Source organism: Hipposideros armiger, unplaced genomic scaffold (assembly GCF_001890085.2).
Source record: "Hipposideros armiger isolate ML-2016 unplaced genomic scaffold, ASM189008v1 scaffold_682, whole genome shotgun sequence".
Classification (NCBI taxonomy): domain Eukaryota; kingdom Metazoa; phylum Chordata; class Mammalia; order Chiroptera; family Hipposideridae; genus Hipposideros; species Hipposideros armiger.
In genome coordinates this window covers 819,821-839,886 of record NW_017732032.1, presented here as the reverse complement: position 1 = coordinate 839,886, position 20,066 = coordinate 819,821, and the positions used below count along the sequence as shown (strand labels likewise).

At 39.1% G+C, this 20,066-nt stretch overlaps 1 protein-coding gene across 7 annotated transcripts in view; it reads right to left on the bottom strand.

Moving 5' to 3' along the window:
- The window catches only part of ZFX (zinc finger protein X-linked), a 51,834-nt gene that overhangs the window by 13,047 nt on the left and 18,721 nt on the right, over positions 1 to 20,066 (bottom strand). For 6 of the 7 annotated variants that reach the window (XM_019626534.1, XM_019626538.1, XM_019626532.1 and 3 more), the window contains 2 exons: positions 19,314 to 19,402; positions 15,829 to 16,392 (listed from right to left, as the gene is read on the bottom strand). In XM_019626534.1, the coding sequence (XP_019482079.1) occupies positions 15,829 to 16,392; positions 19,314 to 19,374 (625 nt within the window). In that variant the 5' untranslated portion in view covers positions 19,375 to 19,402. Of the gene's footprint in view, positions 1 to 15,828; positions 16,393 to 18,003; positions 18,059 to 19,313; positions 19,403 to 20,066 lie in introns of those variants that run through there. The other variant, XM_019626537.1, reaches the window with a different exon arrangement.

Sequence of the window (20,066 nt, the reverse complement as noted above, 5' to 3'; positions counted from 1 at the left end):
GCAGCCAAATCTGGTTGGACACATGCGCTCGTGTGCTCTCTCTTGCTGAGCCTCTCTCTCTCTCTCTCTCTCTCTCTCTCTCTCTCTCCAACTCCCTCCCTCCCTCCCCTCATAGTTTCACTTTGAATTCATGACCCTGGACCTGCAGTTGACCTTCTCTACTTCCTCCTGTTTTCCACATTCTCCTCTCTCCTCAAATCTCTATTATCACCTCCCCATCCTCACTCTCACATGATCTTCTTCCTTCACTGGAAACCGAAACAATCAGAAGACCCACTGCCTACCGCGTCTACCCACCTACCAGCAACTGAAGTGGCCTCTATCCCCAAGCCATCTGTGTTCCTAGCTAAAGCCCCCTCCTTACTGCTCCAGCACCTCTCTCCTCTCTGCCCCTACACCCTCTACTGGATCATTTTCATTAACATACAAACAGCTATTCTCCCCCCCTTAAAACAAAAACTCTCATCCCATTTTTTTGCCACCTCCTTTTCTCCAATTCTTATCATCCTATATCCTCTAGACTTGCTTTAATCAGGCCATGACTTCACCAAAACTGTTCAACAAGGTCACCCGTTCTCAGCCCTCATCTGACTTGTCCTAGCAGCACTCTCCTCTGTGATTCACTTTCCCCACTTGGCTTCCAGGACCCAAGCTCTGGGTTTCATTTTCCCTCACTGGCCACGCCTCCTCGGTCCTTTGCAGGAGCCTCATAATGTTGCCAACCCCAGGGCTTAGTCCTTGGTCTTAGTTTATCTACAATCCCTCCTTGGGTGATCTCATTCTGTCTCAGGGTTTAAATTTCATCTATGTCCCAACAACGCCCAATTTTGCATTTCCACTGTAGTCCTGTTTCCCAAATTCAGGTTTGTACATGTCTTTGATGTCTATCAGATATCTCACAAGTCTCTGCTCAAATGTTATCTCAGCAAACCCTGACCACTTTTGTAACCCAAAATCTATCTTATACTCTTTTTTTCCTCCCCAAGCAGTTATCACTTATTTATGCCTGTGTACCTCTACTAGAATATAATTCTCAACGAGGAAAAGGACTGTCATCTATTTTGTTCACTGATGTATCCCAAGTGCCTACAATACTGCCTGACATATAGAAAGCACACAATGTTCATTTGTTAAATATACGAATACTGATCTTGAAGTAAATGTTTAGTCATAATTAGTTCTTAACCCGTTAAAGAAAGATTATGATAAAAAGTCATGTTTTGCTTGTACTGCATGAATCAATTTTAAAGCCAGTATCTACTGTCACTCCACGATGAAATATGTGGAAATTAACATACTTACACACCTCCCCTTCCCAGTATTTTCTAGTTTTATATTAAGTGAATTCAACACTCACTACAAATCCTTTTATCAGAATTTCTCCATTCTAGAGTTATTTTTATTGATTAGTCCTTTGGTTTGCTAGGTTCATTATCAAATAAGGCTGTCTGTCACGAAGGACTAATGGGTGCTACAGTCCCTGAGTTCCTGAATATTTAAAAATATCAATGCATGACATTTTGGCTGGGTATAAAATTCTTACATTTTTCTCAGAACTTTGTAGACACTGTTCCACTGTATTCTAACACAGTATTTGTGTGGATGTCCCTATAATGTTTTAAAAGTTCACTAAATATTACTATGATTATGGGGTGGTGGTTTTATCATTCTGTCAATTTCTTGAAACAAGAAAGATTTTATCTCTATTTCAGGAAGATTTCTTCCATTACAAATATTTTCCTAGTTCATTGGTTGTGGCCCCTTCTTTTGGAATTTCACTTATATGTCTTTGTCTCCTTTATCTGTCTCCTATATCTAGCCATCTTCTCCATAATCATTTTTGTATCTATTATTTTTTAACCACTTCATTTGTGTGATTTCATAAAGCCCAGTTCTTCTGCCCCTGGTTATATACTGCGGGATATTTATTCTTATAGTTGCCTCTGTGGTGGCTTTTATCTTGATCATATTTTCATTTGTTTCTTCAGCTTCTGCCTGAATTCTGTCAGTCCACTTTCTATCAGCCTCTCTTGTCTTGTAATGTATTCTTTGAACCTTGGTATCTCTTCCTGGGGTTTTAAAAAAAGAGATTATGTTGTTTGCAATTTCATTGAGTCCACAGACCAGGGCTAATCAATAGAACTTCCTGTAATGATGGAAATGTTCTGTATCTTGTATATCTGCACTAGCCATGTGTGACTATTGAGCACTTGAAATATGGTTGGTGCAACTTAGGAACTACATTCATAATTTAACTGCAATTCATTTAAGCTTAAATTTAATTAGCCACGTGACTAATGACTTACCATATTAGAACACACAGGTTTTGACAACTGCTGGAATAAACTCTTGCTCTGTTTCTTTCAGAAATTCTTGCAATATATTAAATAAAAGAATATTTCAGGGCCAGCCGAGGGGCTCGTTGGTTAAGAGTTGGCTTGGGAGCGCGAGCGCTGAGCAACAGGGTTGCCGGGTTCAGATCCCACATGGGCCAGTGACGCTGTACCCTCTACAGCTAAGATGGTGAACAACAGCTCAACTTGGAGCTGGGCTGCCGTAAGTCAATGGCGTAGGCTACAGTGAGGCTGCAGCGGGCTGCCATTAAGCTACGGTGAGTGGCCGGCGGCCGGCATGAGCTGCCGTCCAATGGCTGGCGAGCAACTGCCTCACCCGGGAAGAACACAATGATAATACCAACATGGGCCAGTGAAGCGACGTCCTCCACAACTAGACTGAAGAACAAAAGGACAGCAACTTGTCTGTTCNTGGGCTGCCATGAGTCGCCGGTGATGGCATAGGCTGCAGTGGGGCTGGCAGGCAGCAGGCATGAGCTTTCGTGAGCTGCTGTGAACAGCCATCCAATGGCTGGCAAGCGGCTACCTCAGCCGGGAAGAGAGCAATGATAATACCAACATGGGCCAGTGAAGCGACGTCCTCCACAACTAGACTGAAGAACAAAAGGACAGCAACTTGTCTGTTCCTCTTCCCCGATTCCCCAAAGCTGTTCTGTCCCCCAATTCCCCAATAAAATCTTCAAAAAGAATATTTCAGAGAGCTGAAGAACATTACTTCAGATTCAAAGGGCTCACCATGCATGAAAAAAGACCCACACCTAAGTACAACCTTATGGTATTTCAGACCAGTAGAGATAAAGAGAAGATCTTTATAGGTTTCAGAAGAAAAAGAAACACCTACAAAGGAATGAGAATCAAAATGCTATCAGGCTCCTAAACTGTAACAATGGATGCTGGATGACAATGAAATGTCATCACAAATTCTCAGGGAAAATTCAGTTTGATCTAGAGTTCTGTACCTAACCAAATTATCAATCAAGTTTAATGCCAGAATAAAAACATTTTTAGCATTAAAATCTAAGGGCCGGCCGAGTGTCTCATTAGTTAAGAGCTCGCTAAAGAATGCAAGCTCTGAGCAACAGCGGTTCGCATCCCAGCCCGAACTGAGCTGCCGCTGGCAGGGTGGCTCAGCTAAAAAAAAAAACAAACAACTATACTCCTTAGGAAGTTATTTCAATACATAGTCCAATAAAATGAGAGTAAATCAAGAAAGAAGGTGGCACGGGGATCCAGAAAACAGTGGCCTAATCTCAGAAAATGAGAGAAGAAAAATTTCAGAAAACTGCCTGTATTACATAGTAAGCCTAGAAAGCAGCTACACCAGAATCGATCAGAAAGATAGAAAGCTTTAGGAGGGGAGTCACTGGGAAAAGGAAGACTCAAAGAAAAACCTAACTGGATAGGGAAGGTGAACTTGAGGACATATTTCTTAGAAGGCACAAATAATTTAGAAAGAAAACCTGTGCTATAAGGACAGAATCAGTCTCAAAGACAAAGTCTAATTAAGCTTGAAGTCTATAAACCTATTACCAGTACTCACAAGGAGGACATGAATTCAGTCACTAAATCTCAGCCTTCCAGATCTGGAAGTTACCTGATAGATCTTGAAACAGGATAATTGGAAAGAAAAATAATCACGATTTTACTTCCTAAATAAGTTACTTCAAGGGACAGTCTGAATACGCAAAGCTTTTCTAAAGGTTTAACAAGATTCCCAGGTGTGAATGTTAGGAAAGATATCAAGGAGGGAAGCCAGGCCTTTTCGTAACACAGTACACCTCAGTATTGCTGCCGGAGAGAGAATTTGGTTCTCTGAACCAAGAGCCTGTTCTACCTTACTCTGACAAGGCCAATAGTCTTACTACCTAATCACTTCCATTTTTTTAAAACCTCAAAACCCCAAATCCAGTCAAAAGAAACACTGCAGCATAAAATTTGACATTATTCAACATCCTAAGGGTTCTGTGTGGGCAGGTAGCTATTGGGTCATCAGGAAAGTCATGATGCATTTTTACACTGAAAAACATAGAAAAATACGTCATGACGTTCCCGAAGACCCAATATTTAGTGGTGAAGATACCATGGATAGGTAGTTCCTCCTAAAAGGATACCTGAGCTCATGAGCAGCTGTTATGTGGCTTCCCTATATTTTACCATAAAATCAGCGACAACAACCCACAACTTAGGTGTTTTATCTCCACTTTACAGGTGTGAAACCAGAGCACCTAAACGGCTAAGTAACGTGCAGGAAGCATTCTGCCAAGGCAGGAAATGTTCTAGTAGATAATACACTTAAAAGTTCACTTTTAGGGCCGGCCGAGTGGCACAATGGTTAAGAACTGGCTTGGGACGCCAGAGGGCCCCGGTTCGGATCCCACATATGAGGGCCAGTGACACTGCCCTCTACAGCTAAGATGCTGAACAACAGCTCAACCTGGAGTCGCTGGAGACGGTGTCAGCGTAGGCTGCAGCCCCTGTGGCAGTGGGTTGCCATGGGCTACCGTGTGCAGTTAGCAGCCAGCGTGAGCGGCCAGCAGCCGCAGTGAGCGGCCGTCCAGAAGCCGACGACTGATCTGCCTCACTCGGGAAGAGCGCAATGATGGTGCCAGCTTGGGCCAGTGAAGCAACGTCCTCCACAACTAGACTGAAGAACAAAAAGACAGGAACATGTCTGTTCCCCTTCCCCCAATTCCCCAGTGCTGTTCCCATCCCCCCAATAAAAATCTTTAAAAAAAAAAAAAAAGTTCACTTTGAGGCCTCCTTTTACCCTCTTCAGGAACCCTTTTTCAGGAGTTAAAATTCCATCTTATTTTTTTTATAAAGCCTCTAAAAGACTTCAAAGATTTGGTTATAATCTGATCTGCTTTAATTTTTGAAGCTTTCCTGGAAAAAGGTTCAAAGGTTTAATGAAGTTAGCCTCCTTCTACAAATGGGAATTAAAGGATCAGAGCCATTCAAGTGCCTGTCCTAAGTTACAGTATCTGTAGAATGGTACAATTAATGAAAAATACAAAGGGTGCCCAAAAATGTATACACATTTTAACAAAGAAAAAACTGTATTCAAATTTTAATGTTCAATATATACTGATAACAAAAAATGAATACAAGTCACGTCTGACTTCTTCAATGACAAGAGGTGCTCAAAGTGGTTACCATCAGTGTCCAGACACTTCTGATGATGGCGAACTACTACTTGAGTAATGTTGACCAAAATGTCCACTTGTATAAATTTTTATTTGCCAAACTGCACTGAAGTGGTCTAAAATTTAGTTAGCTAAACCTAGTTAACCAAGAACTGACTTCTTAATACTATAAGTTCAGGGGAAAAAGAAAGGAATGACTACTATAATCCCACCCTGTGCCTGCATTTACCCAAGAGTTCCCTGACGGGACAACAGGAAGGTGTTGAGTGAAGCCAGTGCAGTTAGCTTTGCTAGCCGGATGACACCAGCAACAGAGAGACTGTGTGCATGGTAACAACAATAACAATGGCTAGCAGTTCCTGACAGGCATGCTGTGCTGGGTGCCTGGTGCAAGTGATCTCTAATGCTCACAGTGACCCTGCAGGTCAGGCAGTATTACTGCCATTTCACAAATAAGGAAACTAAGGCCAAAAAGAAGTCAGTAACTTGCTCAACTTTGTACAGCTAGTGAACAGCAGGGCTGGCTGTTCCTAATGGAAGGAACAATCCAAATGGAAGGCTGGCTGACTCTAAGCTGCGGGTGCTCTTTCCATACACGGTGTTGCTTCTTTAAGATCCTGAAAGGAGAGAGGCATGTTCTCTCCCCGCCTCCTCTCTTTCCCTCTCTTTTCCCTCCCCAACCCCCATTACCCCACAAAGTAATCACAGACCAGTTCATAGGGCAAGCTGTCGGATGATTCTGTCTTGGTCTCAAGCAAACAGTAAATACGAGTCACAAGGCCAATCTAAAGCACCAACTGGTTCTAAGACTTACAAGATGTAGACTGACCTTGTGCCCACTCTTTTTTGTGGTGAGGAGAGGGGAGGACTACAACATCTTTGCCTTATTTGAGCACTTTATTCTTGGCATAAATCTGACATCCAGATTGAACATTAAGCTGAGAACTCTTCATTCATTAATTTTAGTGTTGATTTCTAAATAAATCTCAGTGTCTACAATAAAGACACAATAATTTCTGATGGATTAACAGAAGCCTTTTGAATTTTACCAGAACAAGCTTAAAGTTTGTTTAACATATCTTCTCTAAAATATTCTTAGTTTACTAAATAAGACTTTTCTTACATTTCAGAAACATTCCCATGTGGAAATGTGTTTTTAAAATTCTAAAATTTTATCCTGTGGTTTTACCAAATGGTAATTTGGTACAAAATTGATAGAGTGCATATATAAAAATAATGATGATATATGCAACGATCAGCCTGTAGAACAAAGAAATAAACAAATATTTTATCATGTCTTCTGTGCTAATAGCCCCTAGAATCATTAGATTCTAAACCATTAGATTGTATCGATCTTCAGCGTTTATGCAGTAAACACAGGGGATTGGACTTATTTATTCATTAATTCCCTGAACCACTTTTTATTGGATATCTACTATGACCAGGGCTGTGCTTAATTAGGAGCTAACATCAGACCAACTAGTCAAAACCCCTAAACTGAAAGCCAAGGCCACCACACTCCCCATCGGCAGGGGTGCCATTCATACTGCAGCTGGACCGTTCACAGCTGCATGCAGCACCCCTGCAGACAGATCTCCAACATGTCTAAATGTGCTCCGCCTCTAGTTAATGGGTTTGCCATCTGCCCAGCTGTACAAGCCAGAAACCAGGCAGGGAGGTTCACACCCTCCCTCTTCCTCAACCCTAAATTTAATCCAAATTCTACTTCCTAAATGTGTCATGAAGCAGTATCTGCCAAACTCTATTGACAGAAGCTACTTTCAAATTAGCATTTTCTGTTGCTTACCTACACAACTCTCATAGTGTACTTTTTGTTTCTGATTTTACTCCTATCTGTCCATTCTCAATATTGCCACTAAGATGACCTTTCTAAACCATAAATTGAAGCAAATTATTAATCTGCTTACAACACTTTAACAGCTCCCTACATCAGAAAGGTAGAGCAGGCTTCTTAGTGTATTCAAGGGCCTTTGATCTGTGCCCTACTTTGCCACTCTTACTTCTCAGTTTCCTCCCTTCTCCTCACCAAAGACATCTGCACCCCAAAGAAAAAGTCTCTGAACACTCAAAGACCTTTCACACCTCGTGCCCTTAAATACGCTCTCCTTTCTGCCATTCCTCCCTCCTCAGCCACCCACTGAACATTCTATTCATGCTTCAAATTGAGTTCACCCCAAATTATTTTTTAAAGATGTAATAATGGTATTATTGCTTTGTTTCAAATCCCTGTCTTTGAGAAATATATACTGAAATCCTTATGAATGAAATGGTATGTGGAATTTGCTTCAAACTACGGGAGGGCGGAAAAAATGAATAGGAGGAGAGATGAAACAAATTCATTTATGTCTTCAACCAAGGTTTCACGGAACTCTGGTTTATAACACTTTCATAGCATTTAGCTCACTCAAGTGCACCAAAAATTTCCCACCATTTCCTCCGTGAGTGCTTCCAAAACACTCTGTATATCCAGTTATAGATCTTTTCACACTCAACTGTAATTACCTGTTTCCGTTTGTCTTCTCTCCAAGACTGTGAACTCTCTAACAGCTTGCAGGGTTCCTAACTTATCATGGCTGATTAATAAATGCTTTTGAATGAAGACATAAGAAAAGTAAACATAAACAATAAAAAGTTTACATACGATTCCTTTTTTCCATATAAACATAAATTGGGCAAAAAACGTTTTTTAGGTAGAAAACCAATGGAATAGGGTATGAGGCTGTAGGGGTAGCTTCTGCTATAAAGAGTTACCTAAGAAAATGTTTAACTCTCCTCCAAATTATTTCCTAACATTGTTGAAATTGGGTATTCAATAATACTGTAAATTTTAGTAATCACTGGACTTCTATTTGCCTCCTCCATCTACCAATAATCACTATTTATCCCAAACTCTACTGCTTTGTAGTATTAACTTTAAACACACATATTGAGTTGTCAGGAAAGTCATGACACATTTTTGCAATGAAAAACATAGAAAAATGTCATGACTTTTCCGACAATCCAATACATATAAACACAAGCGCGCGCGTGCGCACACACACACACACACACACACACACACACACACACACACACACACACAAACGGAGAAAGACAATATGAGAGTAGAAAGTAGACACTCTGGAATAAAACACGCTTGATTTCAAATCTTTATCCTAAGGCTAGCTGAATGAGTAACCTTGGACAAGTTACTTAAACTGAGCCTCAGTTACCCAATCTGTAAAATAGTGATAATACAAACATTATAGGGTTGTTGTAAGGAAAATAATATATATTAAGTTCTGGCACAGAGATACTATTTATTAAAGGTTTATTATTACCTATTTTTATTACCACCAACTTGTTACAAATATCTAACTAAATAATCTTTCTTGGGATAAGTAAGGCTTAAGTTTAAAAAAAAATTTTAAATTGTCCATATTGACTTGATAACAATTCAAACCACAAACACAATCCTGAAAATTTTTCCCCTGAAAAAGAGCTTCATTAACAACAAATCTCACCAAACAAATTAAATTATGTCTTCTGATAGAAATGCCAATTGGTCATTAGAAGATGTGTCTGATGAGTCTGAAAGCATTCTGCACACATTAGCACCTGAGCTCCTCCTCTGAAATATTAATTCAAATGGACTTCAATTATATATATGCCACCAGACCAAAAGAGTTTATTTAATAAGAACTAGTTAAGAACTAAGCAATCTAATGATTTAACATTCAGCTTTTATAATAGTTGCATATTGTAGAAAACAGTGTTTTAATACAACTTTATCTTAATGAAAAAGTCATTGGCCATAGAATATAAAAACAACTGAATGGAGAGAACACAGATATATTATTACTCCATACTCACTGTCATCAAAAAGCTTTATTAAAGTTATGGTCTGTACAAAGCAAAATTTCTAATTTTATAATCAACGTGTTAAAAATGGTGACATTCTTTCACTTAACCAAACTAGTTTAAAGGGGTCTAAACTTAAATTATTTGCTATAATTTGTTAATTTGTCTCTTTTAAAACTGCTTAAAATAAATGGAAGCAATATTTTATTAAAATGTATAGTAGAAATGAAGCATCATATATAGGTTTACATTAGAATAGAGGCTCTCTGGTTAAATGCGTGTTTTTTGGCAGAAGGGACCCCATGCTGCACAGGCACATTAGCTGTTTCCTTTGATGTTACCCTTGTCTTCCATAAGAATGCATTATGTCACTACCACATTAATTTTGCTAATCCTTTTAAAATCGAATTATGCATTTTGCCTGCACTTTAAATTTTAGACTTTAATATTTAGGGTAGTAAATTTTGCAATCCACTACCCACTCCTGACAGCATGAAATTAGTATAAAGAGAGACATATAAATGGAATGGATACAACAAGGGTGCTGAAACAATGGGGAAAGAATAGTCTTTTCAACAAATGGTGCTGGGGTAACTGAATATCCACATGCCAAAAAGTTAACTTAACTCCTCACCACACACCATATACAAAAATAAACTCAAAATGGATCAAAGCCTTAATATAAAAGCTAAAACTATAAAAATCCTAGAAGGAATCAGGTATAAATCCACGTGACCTTGGATTAGGTAACAATTTCTTAAATATGACACCAAAAGCATAAGCAACAAAAAAAAATGGAGATAAATTGGACTTCATCAAAATTTAAAACTTTTGTGCATCAAAGGGCACTATCAAAAAAGTAGAGACAACTGACAAAAGGAGAAAATATTTGCAAATCACATATCTTATAAAGGATTTGTATCTAGAATATATAAATCACATATATAATTATATTTATATATAATTCTTTATATATAATAAAAAAACAAATAACTAATTTAAAAGAGGGCAGAGGATCTGGATAGACACTCCTCCAAAGAATATATACAAATATCCAAGAAGTACATGAAAAGATGCTCAACATCATTAGCTATCAGGGAAATGCAAATGAAAACCACAACAGGATACCACTTCACATCCACTAGGATGGCTATGATCTAAAAGAGTGTATTGGGTCGGCTGAGTGGCGCGTTGGTTAAGAACTGGCTTGGGACGCCAGAGGTCCCCGGTTCGGATTCCACATATGAGGGCCAGTGACACTGCCCTCTACAGCTAAGATGCTGAACAACAGCTCAACCTGGAGCTGGGCTGCCGTGAGTCGCTGGCGACAGCGTAGGCTGCAGCCCCTGCTGCAGTGGGTTGCCATGGGCTACCGTGTGTAGCCAGCAGCCAGCATGAGTGGCCAGCAGCCGCAGTGAGCGGCCATGCAGAAGCCGGCGACTGATCTGCCTCACCCAGGAAGAGCGCAATGATGGTGCCAACTTGGGCCAGTGAAACGTCCTCCACAACTAGACTGAAGAACAAAAGGACAGCAATTTGTCTGTTCCCCTTCCCCCAATTCCCCAGCGCTGCTCCCATCCCCCAATTCCCCAATAAAAATCTTTTTAAAAAATTAAAAAATAAAAGAGAGTATTAACAAGTGCTGCAGAGGACGTGGAGAAATTGGAAATTCATACACTGCTGGTGGAAATGCAAACTAGGCAGCCACTTTAGAAAAGCCTGGCAGTTCCTCAAAAGGTTAAACATAGTATAGTATAACAATATGACCTGGCAATTCCACTCTTATGTATTATGAGAAATGAAAACAAATGTGCACAAAAACTGTACACAAACATTGATATTAAAGGAAAAAAAGATGTGGACCCAAGAAATACTGCAAAGACAAAACTAATAGGTCATGGCTATTGATTGAATATGGGGAATGAAAAATGGGAAAGATTCAAATAAAACTTTTGATTCTTCAAGAAAGGAAATGTGGTGCCAGTTAACAGAGGAGAAAAAAGGGAATGAAGTGCTGACACGTGCTACAACATGAATAATTGTTGAAAACATTATGCTAAGTGAAAGGAGCCGGTCACAAAAGACCACATATTATAGAAGTCCATTTATATGAAATGTCCAGGATAGGCAAATCCAGAGAGACAGAAAGTGGATTGGGGGTTGCTTAGAGTAGAAGGAGATGGAGAGGGTTGATGGGAGTAACAGCTAAAGGGTATTGGGGTTTCTCTTTGGAATAATGAAAATTTTCTAGAATTGGTTGTGATGATGGTTGCACAAGTTTGTGAATATATAAAACCATTCAAATGCACACTTTAAATGGGTGAACTGTATGGTATGTGTGTATAAAGCTATTACCAAAAAAGTTATTTCAACACTTATGCTGAATCTAGGCTTAGAAAGGAACACCTAACTCCTGCTCATCTTCTACCTGTTCTAATTAAAAGACACGGGAGGTATCAACAAGATCTAGAGTGACATCTCATTGATCACGTTAATATCAGAGGCACTCCAAGAATATTTGTTTCCTGCAGCTATTGTAAGGCTGTGCTTGACTCATCATCACCGGAGCTTCTCCAACTTTCCCTACTGTACAAACTGGTATTTCACAAAATAGTATCTTGGCTATGAAGCTGCCAAGAGAAACTCCAGGAGGTTGAAGACCACTGCAAAGAAATTACAGATGTCCAGTAGCTGTCTCAGATTAAGGAGAAGAAACAACTTGAAGAAACAAATGAATGACAAACACTCCACCTCTCAGAGAACCAGAAAAATCCTAAGCACCATAAAGCAGTATTACCATACCTAGCTCGACCAGAACCAAATAAGAGCCAATTGCTACTGGGAAGGAAGAATGTATCGTTAATACCTTGGATGAGGCATGCTGTCCATAGACTTTCAGCTATAACATTTATATACTCATTTACTCAATAAATATTTCACAACTAATATGCATAGCATTTAATCATATGTGATACATGAGTGGCTAAGATGCAGTGGACAGTTTCTGTCCTCAAGAAACATACAATCAATTTAGAAGCAATCATAACATCTAGACTACAAAGACTAGATAAAGAGGTTACCCTGGCCTCAAAGGCAGCTATACTGTGACAAACAGCATTTGTGTCAATATACACTACTGTGACACATGAAGAATGAAGACTGCTACTTCATCATCATTTTAAATGACACCTTCAGAGGGAAGAAATCTGATCAGATGGACACTAAAAACTTTATAAAGGCTGTTCATTAGGCTCTTAGATTCAATGACTTACTGAAATTTTTAAAGAAAAAGTATTTGGACATCTGTTCACGTTCTTCTTTGGCCTATGAAGTGATAAATAAATATCACAGGAATTCAGAGCTACTACCATCTACCATCATATTACGAAAAGCATTCAGCTGACTGTGAACAATGGTATCTCAGCATTCTCTATCACAGATAAAATCAGGACATAGTTCCTCTATATGCTTATTACCAAGTCCTTGTCAATCCCAAACTTCTGAAATCAATATAGGTTTTAGGTTAAAATGCAGCATGAAAGAAATATCTTTACCAAGAGGCAGAAACAAGGGAAGTGCTAATTAATCCCAAGATCGCAAGGCATTCAACTGGTTTGATTCCAAAGCCAACAGCAAATTAAAAATTTTAACATGATATTACTTTGAAGGGAAGAGGGATGATGGTGCAGAGGGGAGAAAAAAAGAATGAAGAAGTACCTGTATAATAGAGAAGACCAAAGATACTACCAAAAGTCACCATTCCTAAACCCAATTTAAAATCAAGCCAACCATTTCATTACAATAAAGTAGGGGAATAACATAACCTGTGTGTGTGTTCTTTGTATTCTTTGGGCTTAGATGTAACAGTCTACCTTAAAAGAAAGGGAACAAATTATAACTATTATTTTAAAATATATATACACATATAAAATATACTAAAATACACTACAATAGCAGTTTGTGTCCTTTTTATTTTTTCAGGAACATTAAAATCTATATAAATTAGCAGAAATCCAGGGCCTAAAAGAAATATGACTATAAATAAGATTTTGAATGAAAAATTTACAAGTCTGGACTCTGTAACACAACAATCTAGTACACTATGTCAAGTGTTACTAAAGCAACTTCTGGGTTTTTTGATGACTTTCTTGGAGGGTTGAACTTCCTAAAAGAGTAAAAAAGGGAAGAGATACTGTGCAGCTAAAAGTCAAACCAAAACCATGCATTTTACTCTTTAGCAACCAAGTTTAAGAAGATAGAACAGGCAGAAAATGGAAAGAGAAGTCAAGGAGAACCAAGAGTACTTTTTCTTAAGTACTTCACCAGGTACTTCCCTTCATAAAGCGCAACGAACCCAACTCCCTACTTTCTCCAGACTTGCCCCTGGGTTGCCTGGTCTTGGAGATAGAAAATCTGGCGGTGGTATTTTAAAATAGCATTTTCATAGCAAACAGAGCATCTTTCATACAAACTTAGAATCCCATCTCAATGCAATTCAGCAATCTATCTTACTAGCTCTTAGCTTCCTGCCCTGGCCCATCCCCATTAAGACAAAAGCTTTTCGACCCTTTGCCACTATCCTTCAGCTTTCCGCCCAACCACTGCATGTTCTTCTATATCAGCAGGTGAATTTGCTGCACAGGGAAAACAGCTCCCAACATTCAAACACTCCTTTTACTTTCTGACCCTGGCTCTCCTATTTCCTCCTCTCAGCTAATGGCATGACCAGGCACCCCATCTCCCAAGGTAGAAACCTTAGGGTTCTCCTTGAATTCTTTCTCCTTCAAACACCTACCCCTGTTTTGTCACCGAATCGCGTCCATTTTACTTCCTAACCCCTCTTGAATCCAGCTCCCCTTCTGTCTCCATTACTCTGAAGGTACGTAGGACCTTCTTGATCTCATCATACATGAACCATTTCAACTGTTCTCTGCCACTCATCTCTCCCTCATCTATTCTCAGTCCATATTGCCACCAGGATTCTCTTCCTAAAATAAATTCAAACTTGAAACAGGATACCGTATTTTTCCCTGTCAGACTGGCAAAAACTAAAAAGGAAAAGAATACCCTGTGTTGGGCAGAGTGTGGGGAAATGGACATGCTTATAAACGTTGTGGGGGGAGTTCTACTAGGCAAAACACCAAGACAATATAACCAGATTTGTAGTATACCCTGATCTGGCAATTCTATTTCTAGAAATTTATTCTAAGGAATTAAACAGAAAGTGCACAAATATACACATGCACGTCCTACAGCGTTCCCATCATTCCCAGCAAAGGCCAGGATCTTTTTTTTTTACCATTTCCCTAGAATGTCTCCCTCCCTCCCATGCCCTTCTTCATCTTGTAAAACTAGAACTCGTCCCTGAATTCAAAGGTCAGCAACTCCATCCTGTCCGCATAGCAATTTAGTCACATCTCAGCATCACAGTGCAACCTCTGTTTCTCTTCCGCAGTAGACTATAAGCTCTCCAAGGACAATGGTTTTATGTATGCTTTTTACATAGCACATATCCATAGCTGCACTACCTACAACAATGTCTGACACATAGTAGGGACCTCAATAAACATGTTGAATGAAGGTGTTTTTCTTCCCCTTTACACAAAGAATCTCTGATTTCCAAAATCTCAAGAATTTTAAAAGGTATTTACTAAAATGTTGGACTCTAATATATGTTATATTCAATTCCTGCATTATAATAGGTATTCAAGCAAAGAAACAGTCTTGTGAATTTATATAAGCAAATAGTCAGTCTGTGGGTCTTTATTTGTTTGACGTTTAGTTCCTAAAGGCATAGGAATTTCCATACTGGGTCAGAAGTGTGGTCTATCCAAGTCAGGACTTCCTCTCTGAAAGTGGTACCACGAAATCTGTTGTACAAAGACACAGCTATCCTCCCAGACATTAAGTTAAACACTTAGAAGTGTGTTCTAAAACACCTTAGTTTTCTTCAATAACCTGAGTTCATCATACTTGAAATCATGTTTTAGAATCATCTGTGTTTCAAAGCTATGCCAGAGCTCTTTTTCATACTGTATGTTATATAAAGAATATTTTACATATGGACATAAGTATTAGATAAGTAGTACTGTACATCCATATACAAGAATATAAGTAGTTTGGTTATACACTTTTTTCCCCAAGTTGAAATCCTTTTAACTTTCAAGGGGGTTCCCAATTCTAATAAAGGCTGGTAACAGCCTAATCACATCCTTCATGATTTCACAAAAGTTCAGTTCTATTCCTTTCCATCTCTGTCTTTCTAGGCTTAAGAAATCTCATCTTTCTATTGCATCCTAATCGAGAAATGACTCTTTACTGTGTACCATTTCACTTTTCTTAATTTTGAGTTATCTTATAGGCTCCAAACTGAAACAATGCAGGAAGGTCTATGAAATTTACTTTTAATTTTATGGAAGTCAAGAAAATTTCACCCCTGGGAAAGACAGTCACTGTACCCCAAGACTTACAGGAAATCATAAGGTAGTCCTCACAGTTGCTTTTGTCATCATCTTGTTGGTCCACAGGGATCCCGTTGGCATCTATGACTGCTTCAGAGGCACAATCTGCTACCAACACTTCTTCTGAAACTACGTCAGTTGTCAGAGGATCAGTGACGATTTCTGCCTCTACTACACTATCATGAACCACGTGTTCAACGTGTCCAACGTCAGACACATGTATGGATTCGCCTGTCAGGACGTGTTCTGGGATAGACATTGACGCTGAAGTAATGTCGGAAGCTAAAACATCATCTGGGACTGTGCAATGTGCTAAAGAAACTTCTTCGGTTACATCTGAGTCCAGCACTTGCTCAGGAATGATGACCGTTTCAGATACATCTGCTTCTTCCATGATATCTGGGCACTGAACATCTTCTATAACAACGTCCTCGATAACATCTTGGATTACCACTGAGTCTGGGTCATCAGGAACAAAGTTATGCACAGTTATGTCTGAATCCACAACATCTGAAACAAAAACAGTTTCTTGTACTTCCACAACAATTTGATCACCATCCATGTGTGTAGCACCTTAAAAAAAAAAAATTTTAAGTCACAAATTTCAGCTGGCATTCATGACGACCTCAATTAATATAAATGTTATTTAATTTCTACCAGGAAAACAGACTAGCTCCTCAGTTTTCTCAAACATTAACATAGATTAAAGAAATAAAGAGGGAATCTACTTTTTAATCATTTCAGAAATGAAAAATTTTAATACAAGAACCTTTATACTCCTGCCAAATCAATTAATTGATAAGGAAATAGAAAAACAAAGCAATTGAGGCAGTCATAAAAAAAAATATTCATGAAAAGTAAAATTCTAGGCTCACTAAAATTAAGCCCATGTGCATAACTATTTAAGGAATGATTACAAAAAATTATTAAGTAAAGCAACTTCAGGTGGCAAATATACCATTGTCCTTCAGTATATGTTTTCCATTTCTTTTCCTTCTTGCTCCATTTCTCTCTTCTCAATTCATACCTTTTCTTCTTTCCATCTCTCCTATGTATTTCTTTTACTTCCCTTCTATTTTTCTCCTTTCTCCCCCTTTGTTCTGGTACCATATCCCACCAATATCCTCCATTTATGACTGGAAATTTAGAAAGTATCCTCTGAATCCAGGGTATAAAAGGATTGGGGCAGATATGAAAAGAGGGCTGGAAGGCCATGGTTAAAGAGGAAAGGCAACTGGTAAAGGAGCCTCTGTGGATAGATAAGATGAAGACAAGTGCAGCTGCTCTGGAGCACGAAGGGTGAGCACAGTTGAAGCGGGACCTGCCCCAACTTCCCCAGGCTCCTCTGTTTCCATCCTGGCTCTTCCCATCCCCCATACTCCAATCTCCCAGACAGTCCTCAGAATGTAAGAAACGCTACTCGAGTCCACTCTGCAGTTAAGAATGAAAGTACAGGGTTGAATCACTTAAAAGCCCAGTGAGATTAAATGACTTCACCAAGATCACACAGTTTGCACAGATTATGGTGCTCAGTAAATATTACTCCGAATGAATGTGACAAATAGGACTCAAAATCTGATATCCTTGCCAAAAATATAACGTAAGATCAAATAAAACAAATGGGGTATCTTGGCTCCTGGTCCAGAGAAAAGCAAGCAAAGTTTTATAAAAGTCTTACCTAAAAAGCTATTCATTCGACTAGGGTTTCTGGATGTGACTCACACCAGGCTGAGTCCAAGCAGCTGCCTAACTCAATGATTGTGTGTCACTGGCCAGGCCCTCAGAAGAGACACATAGCTTTGTTTAACAAACGCAAATGATCAACAATGGCCAAAGAACCTTAAAAAATGTAGGAAATCTTAAAGCCTGTTAATATCAACTTTAATTGCATCTATAAATAATAGAGTATGTTTGCTTTAATTTCTATAGAACTTCTACAAAATGCTTTATATTCATTTGTTTTCAATATTGTCAATGTTAATATCAAGCAATAGATTACTGTAATCTCCATTTTGCAAACATAAAGATGAAAGCATTTAGTGGCAAGAGCAATGGTTAAAAAATCTAAACCAGAGAGCAGGGTTTGGACACTTATTAGTTTTGTGACCTTGGGCAAGTCATTTAACCTCTGAGTTTCGGTTTCCTCATCAGTAAAATGTGGACAGCAGTATCTGCCATGCATACCTCACAGGACTGTGGTGATGGTCAAATGGGAATGTATGGGAAGTGTTCTGAAAAACTGTAATGAGAGGTTTCATTATTATTAGGACATTTGAAAACGGAGGCCCTGGCAGATTAAGTGACTTGCTTAAAGATAAACAAGCACCATAAGTGTTATCAATCAGGGCTAAAATGCAATAGCCCTTCAAGCCACCACTTAGCCCATGATCCAGGCTTGCCTGTGGTGACATTAAGCTAGCAAATACTGTGTGTTTTTCCTCAAAGAGCTGAGTCTCTCTCTCAGGCACATTAGTTATACTTCATGTTCTAATGAAGAAAGAATTATAACTTTGCATTTATCATTATCAAACTGAAATTACCAAACCTGAGTCAAAAGACTATCCTAAATTGTTAAGAAAAATACACATACAGCCACCCCCGGTGGATTTAGAGATTAAAGGAAAGTTAAAATTAAAAATCACTAATATTTAATTTCCTGATATAGTTAATTGCTATTTCTTTAATATACCACAATATGATCATTTCAACTCCAATGGAAAACTCATTAATATTTTATTTATAAGGGTAGCTAGCTAATGTTATATAAAACTATCTTACATAAAACCTAGCACAATCACTTTACAATGCTATATAATTGAAACCATGGATAATCTAAAATTGTGAATACTTTTTTTTCTAGTTTTAGAGCTTCATGAATTTAACTTTCCTTGTACAGTTTGGGGAGTGTGGTAAGACTCCGTCTTCCTGAAGCGAAAGGCTCGTTTTGTCAACCTAGAGAGGGGGTTGTAAAAGTAGGACAGGGTCAGAATGTGGAGGGCCTTAGGTTTCTACTTTCCCTGCTGGATAAACAGAGAAATGACATGGGCCACATGTTATTTTATGATGAGTACTCTGATTGGTGGGCTATATAAAAAGGGACTTAGGGTAAGAAAAATAACTTAAAAGTTACTGCATACTAAGAATGAGGTGCTAGAGCCTGTCCATGTGGTCAGAAGTAGGATAAAGAGATGTAAGCAAGAAACATTTCAAAGGGAGAACAGGACTTAGTGCTCTAACTGGGCAAGATGAAAATAACTGAAGATAACACTACGATTTCGATACTTCTACTGTTCCTGACAAGAATCTCAGAGTTGGTTGTGAGGGAGCCAAATTTTTAAGGAGGGGAATAATGTACTCACTTTAACATTTGTAGGCTTGAGAAGATAATAAGATACCTAAGTGTGAATATCAATGTGAGAGTCTAGCAATTCATCCACTTGATAACTAACTCCAAATTTGGTAGCTGGAAAGTAGAACAACCCAAGTAGTTATACCTGTTGCATCAAAAAATGAGTTTGGCTCTTGTGGTTGTAATTCAAGTCCATCTTCATCCATGGCCTTTAATTCTCATCAGTCACAGCTCCTAAATCAGGGAAAAAAGAAAACCAAGTATTACCTTTTTTATATCATGTATTTAAAATGTCAGCATGGCCGGCTGGGTGGCTCAGTTGGTTAAGTGCGTGAGCTCTGAGCAATAGGGTTGCCGGTTCAATTCCCACATGGGCCAGTGAGCTGCGCCCAAGCTGAGCTGCCACTGAGCTGCCAAGGGGCGCAGGATGGCTCAGCTGGTGAGAGCGCGTGCTCTTAACAACAAGGTTGCCGGTTCGACTCCTGCACGGGATGGTGGGTTGCACCCCCCCCACCCCCCAACAACTAGACTGAAAGTGGCAACTGGACTTGGAGCTGAGCTGCGCCCTCCACAACTAAGATTGAAGGACAACAACTTGACTTGGAGCTGATGGGTCCTGGAAAAAAACACATTGTTCCCCGATAAAGTTAAAATAAAAAATAAAAAAATTTGTCTAAAAAATAATAAAAATAAAATGTCACCATATTTACATTTCTAAAACACTCAGAATTATGTGACAGATGAACAGCTATCAAAAATATTATCTAGGGCCGGCCGAGTGGTGCGATGGTTAAGAACTCGTTTGGGATGCCAGAGGGCCCCGGTTCGGATCCCACATATGAGGGCCAGTGACACTGCCCTCTACAGCTAAGATGCTGAACAACAGCTCAACCTGGAG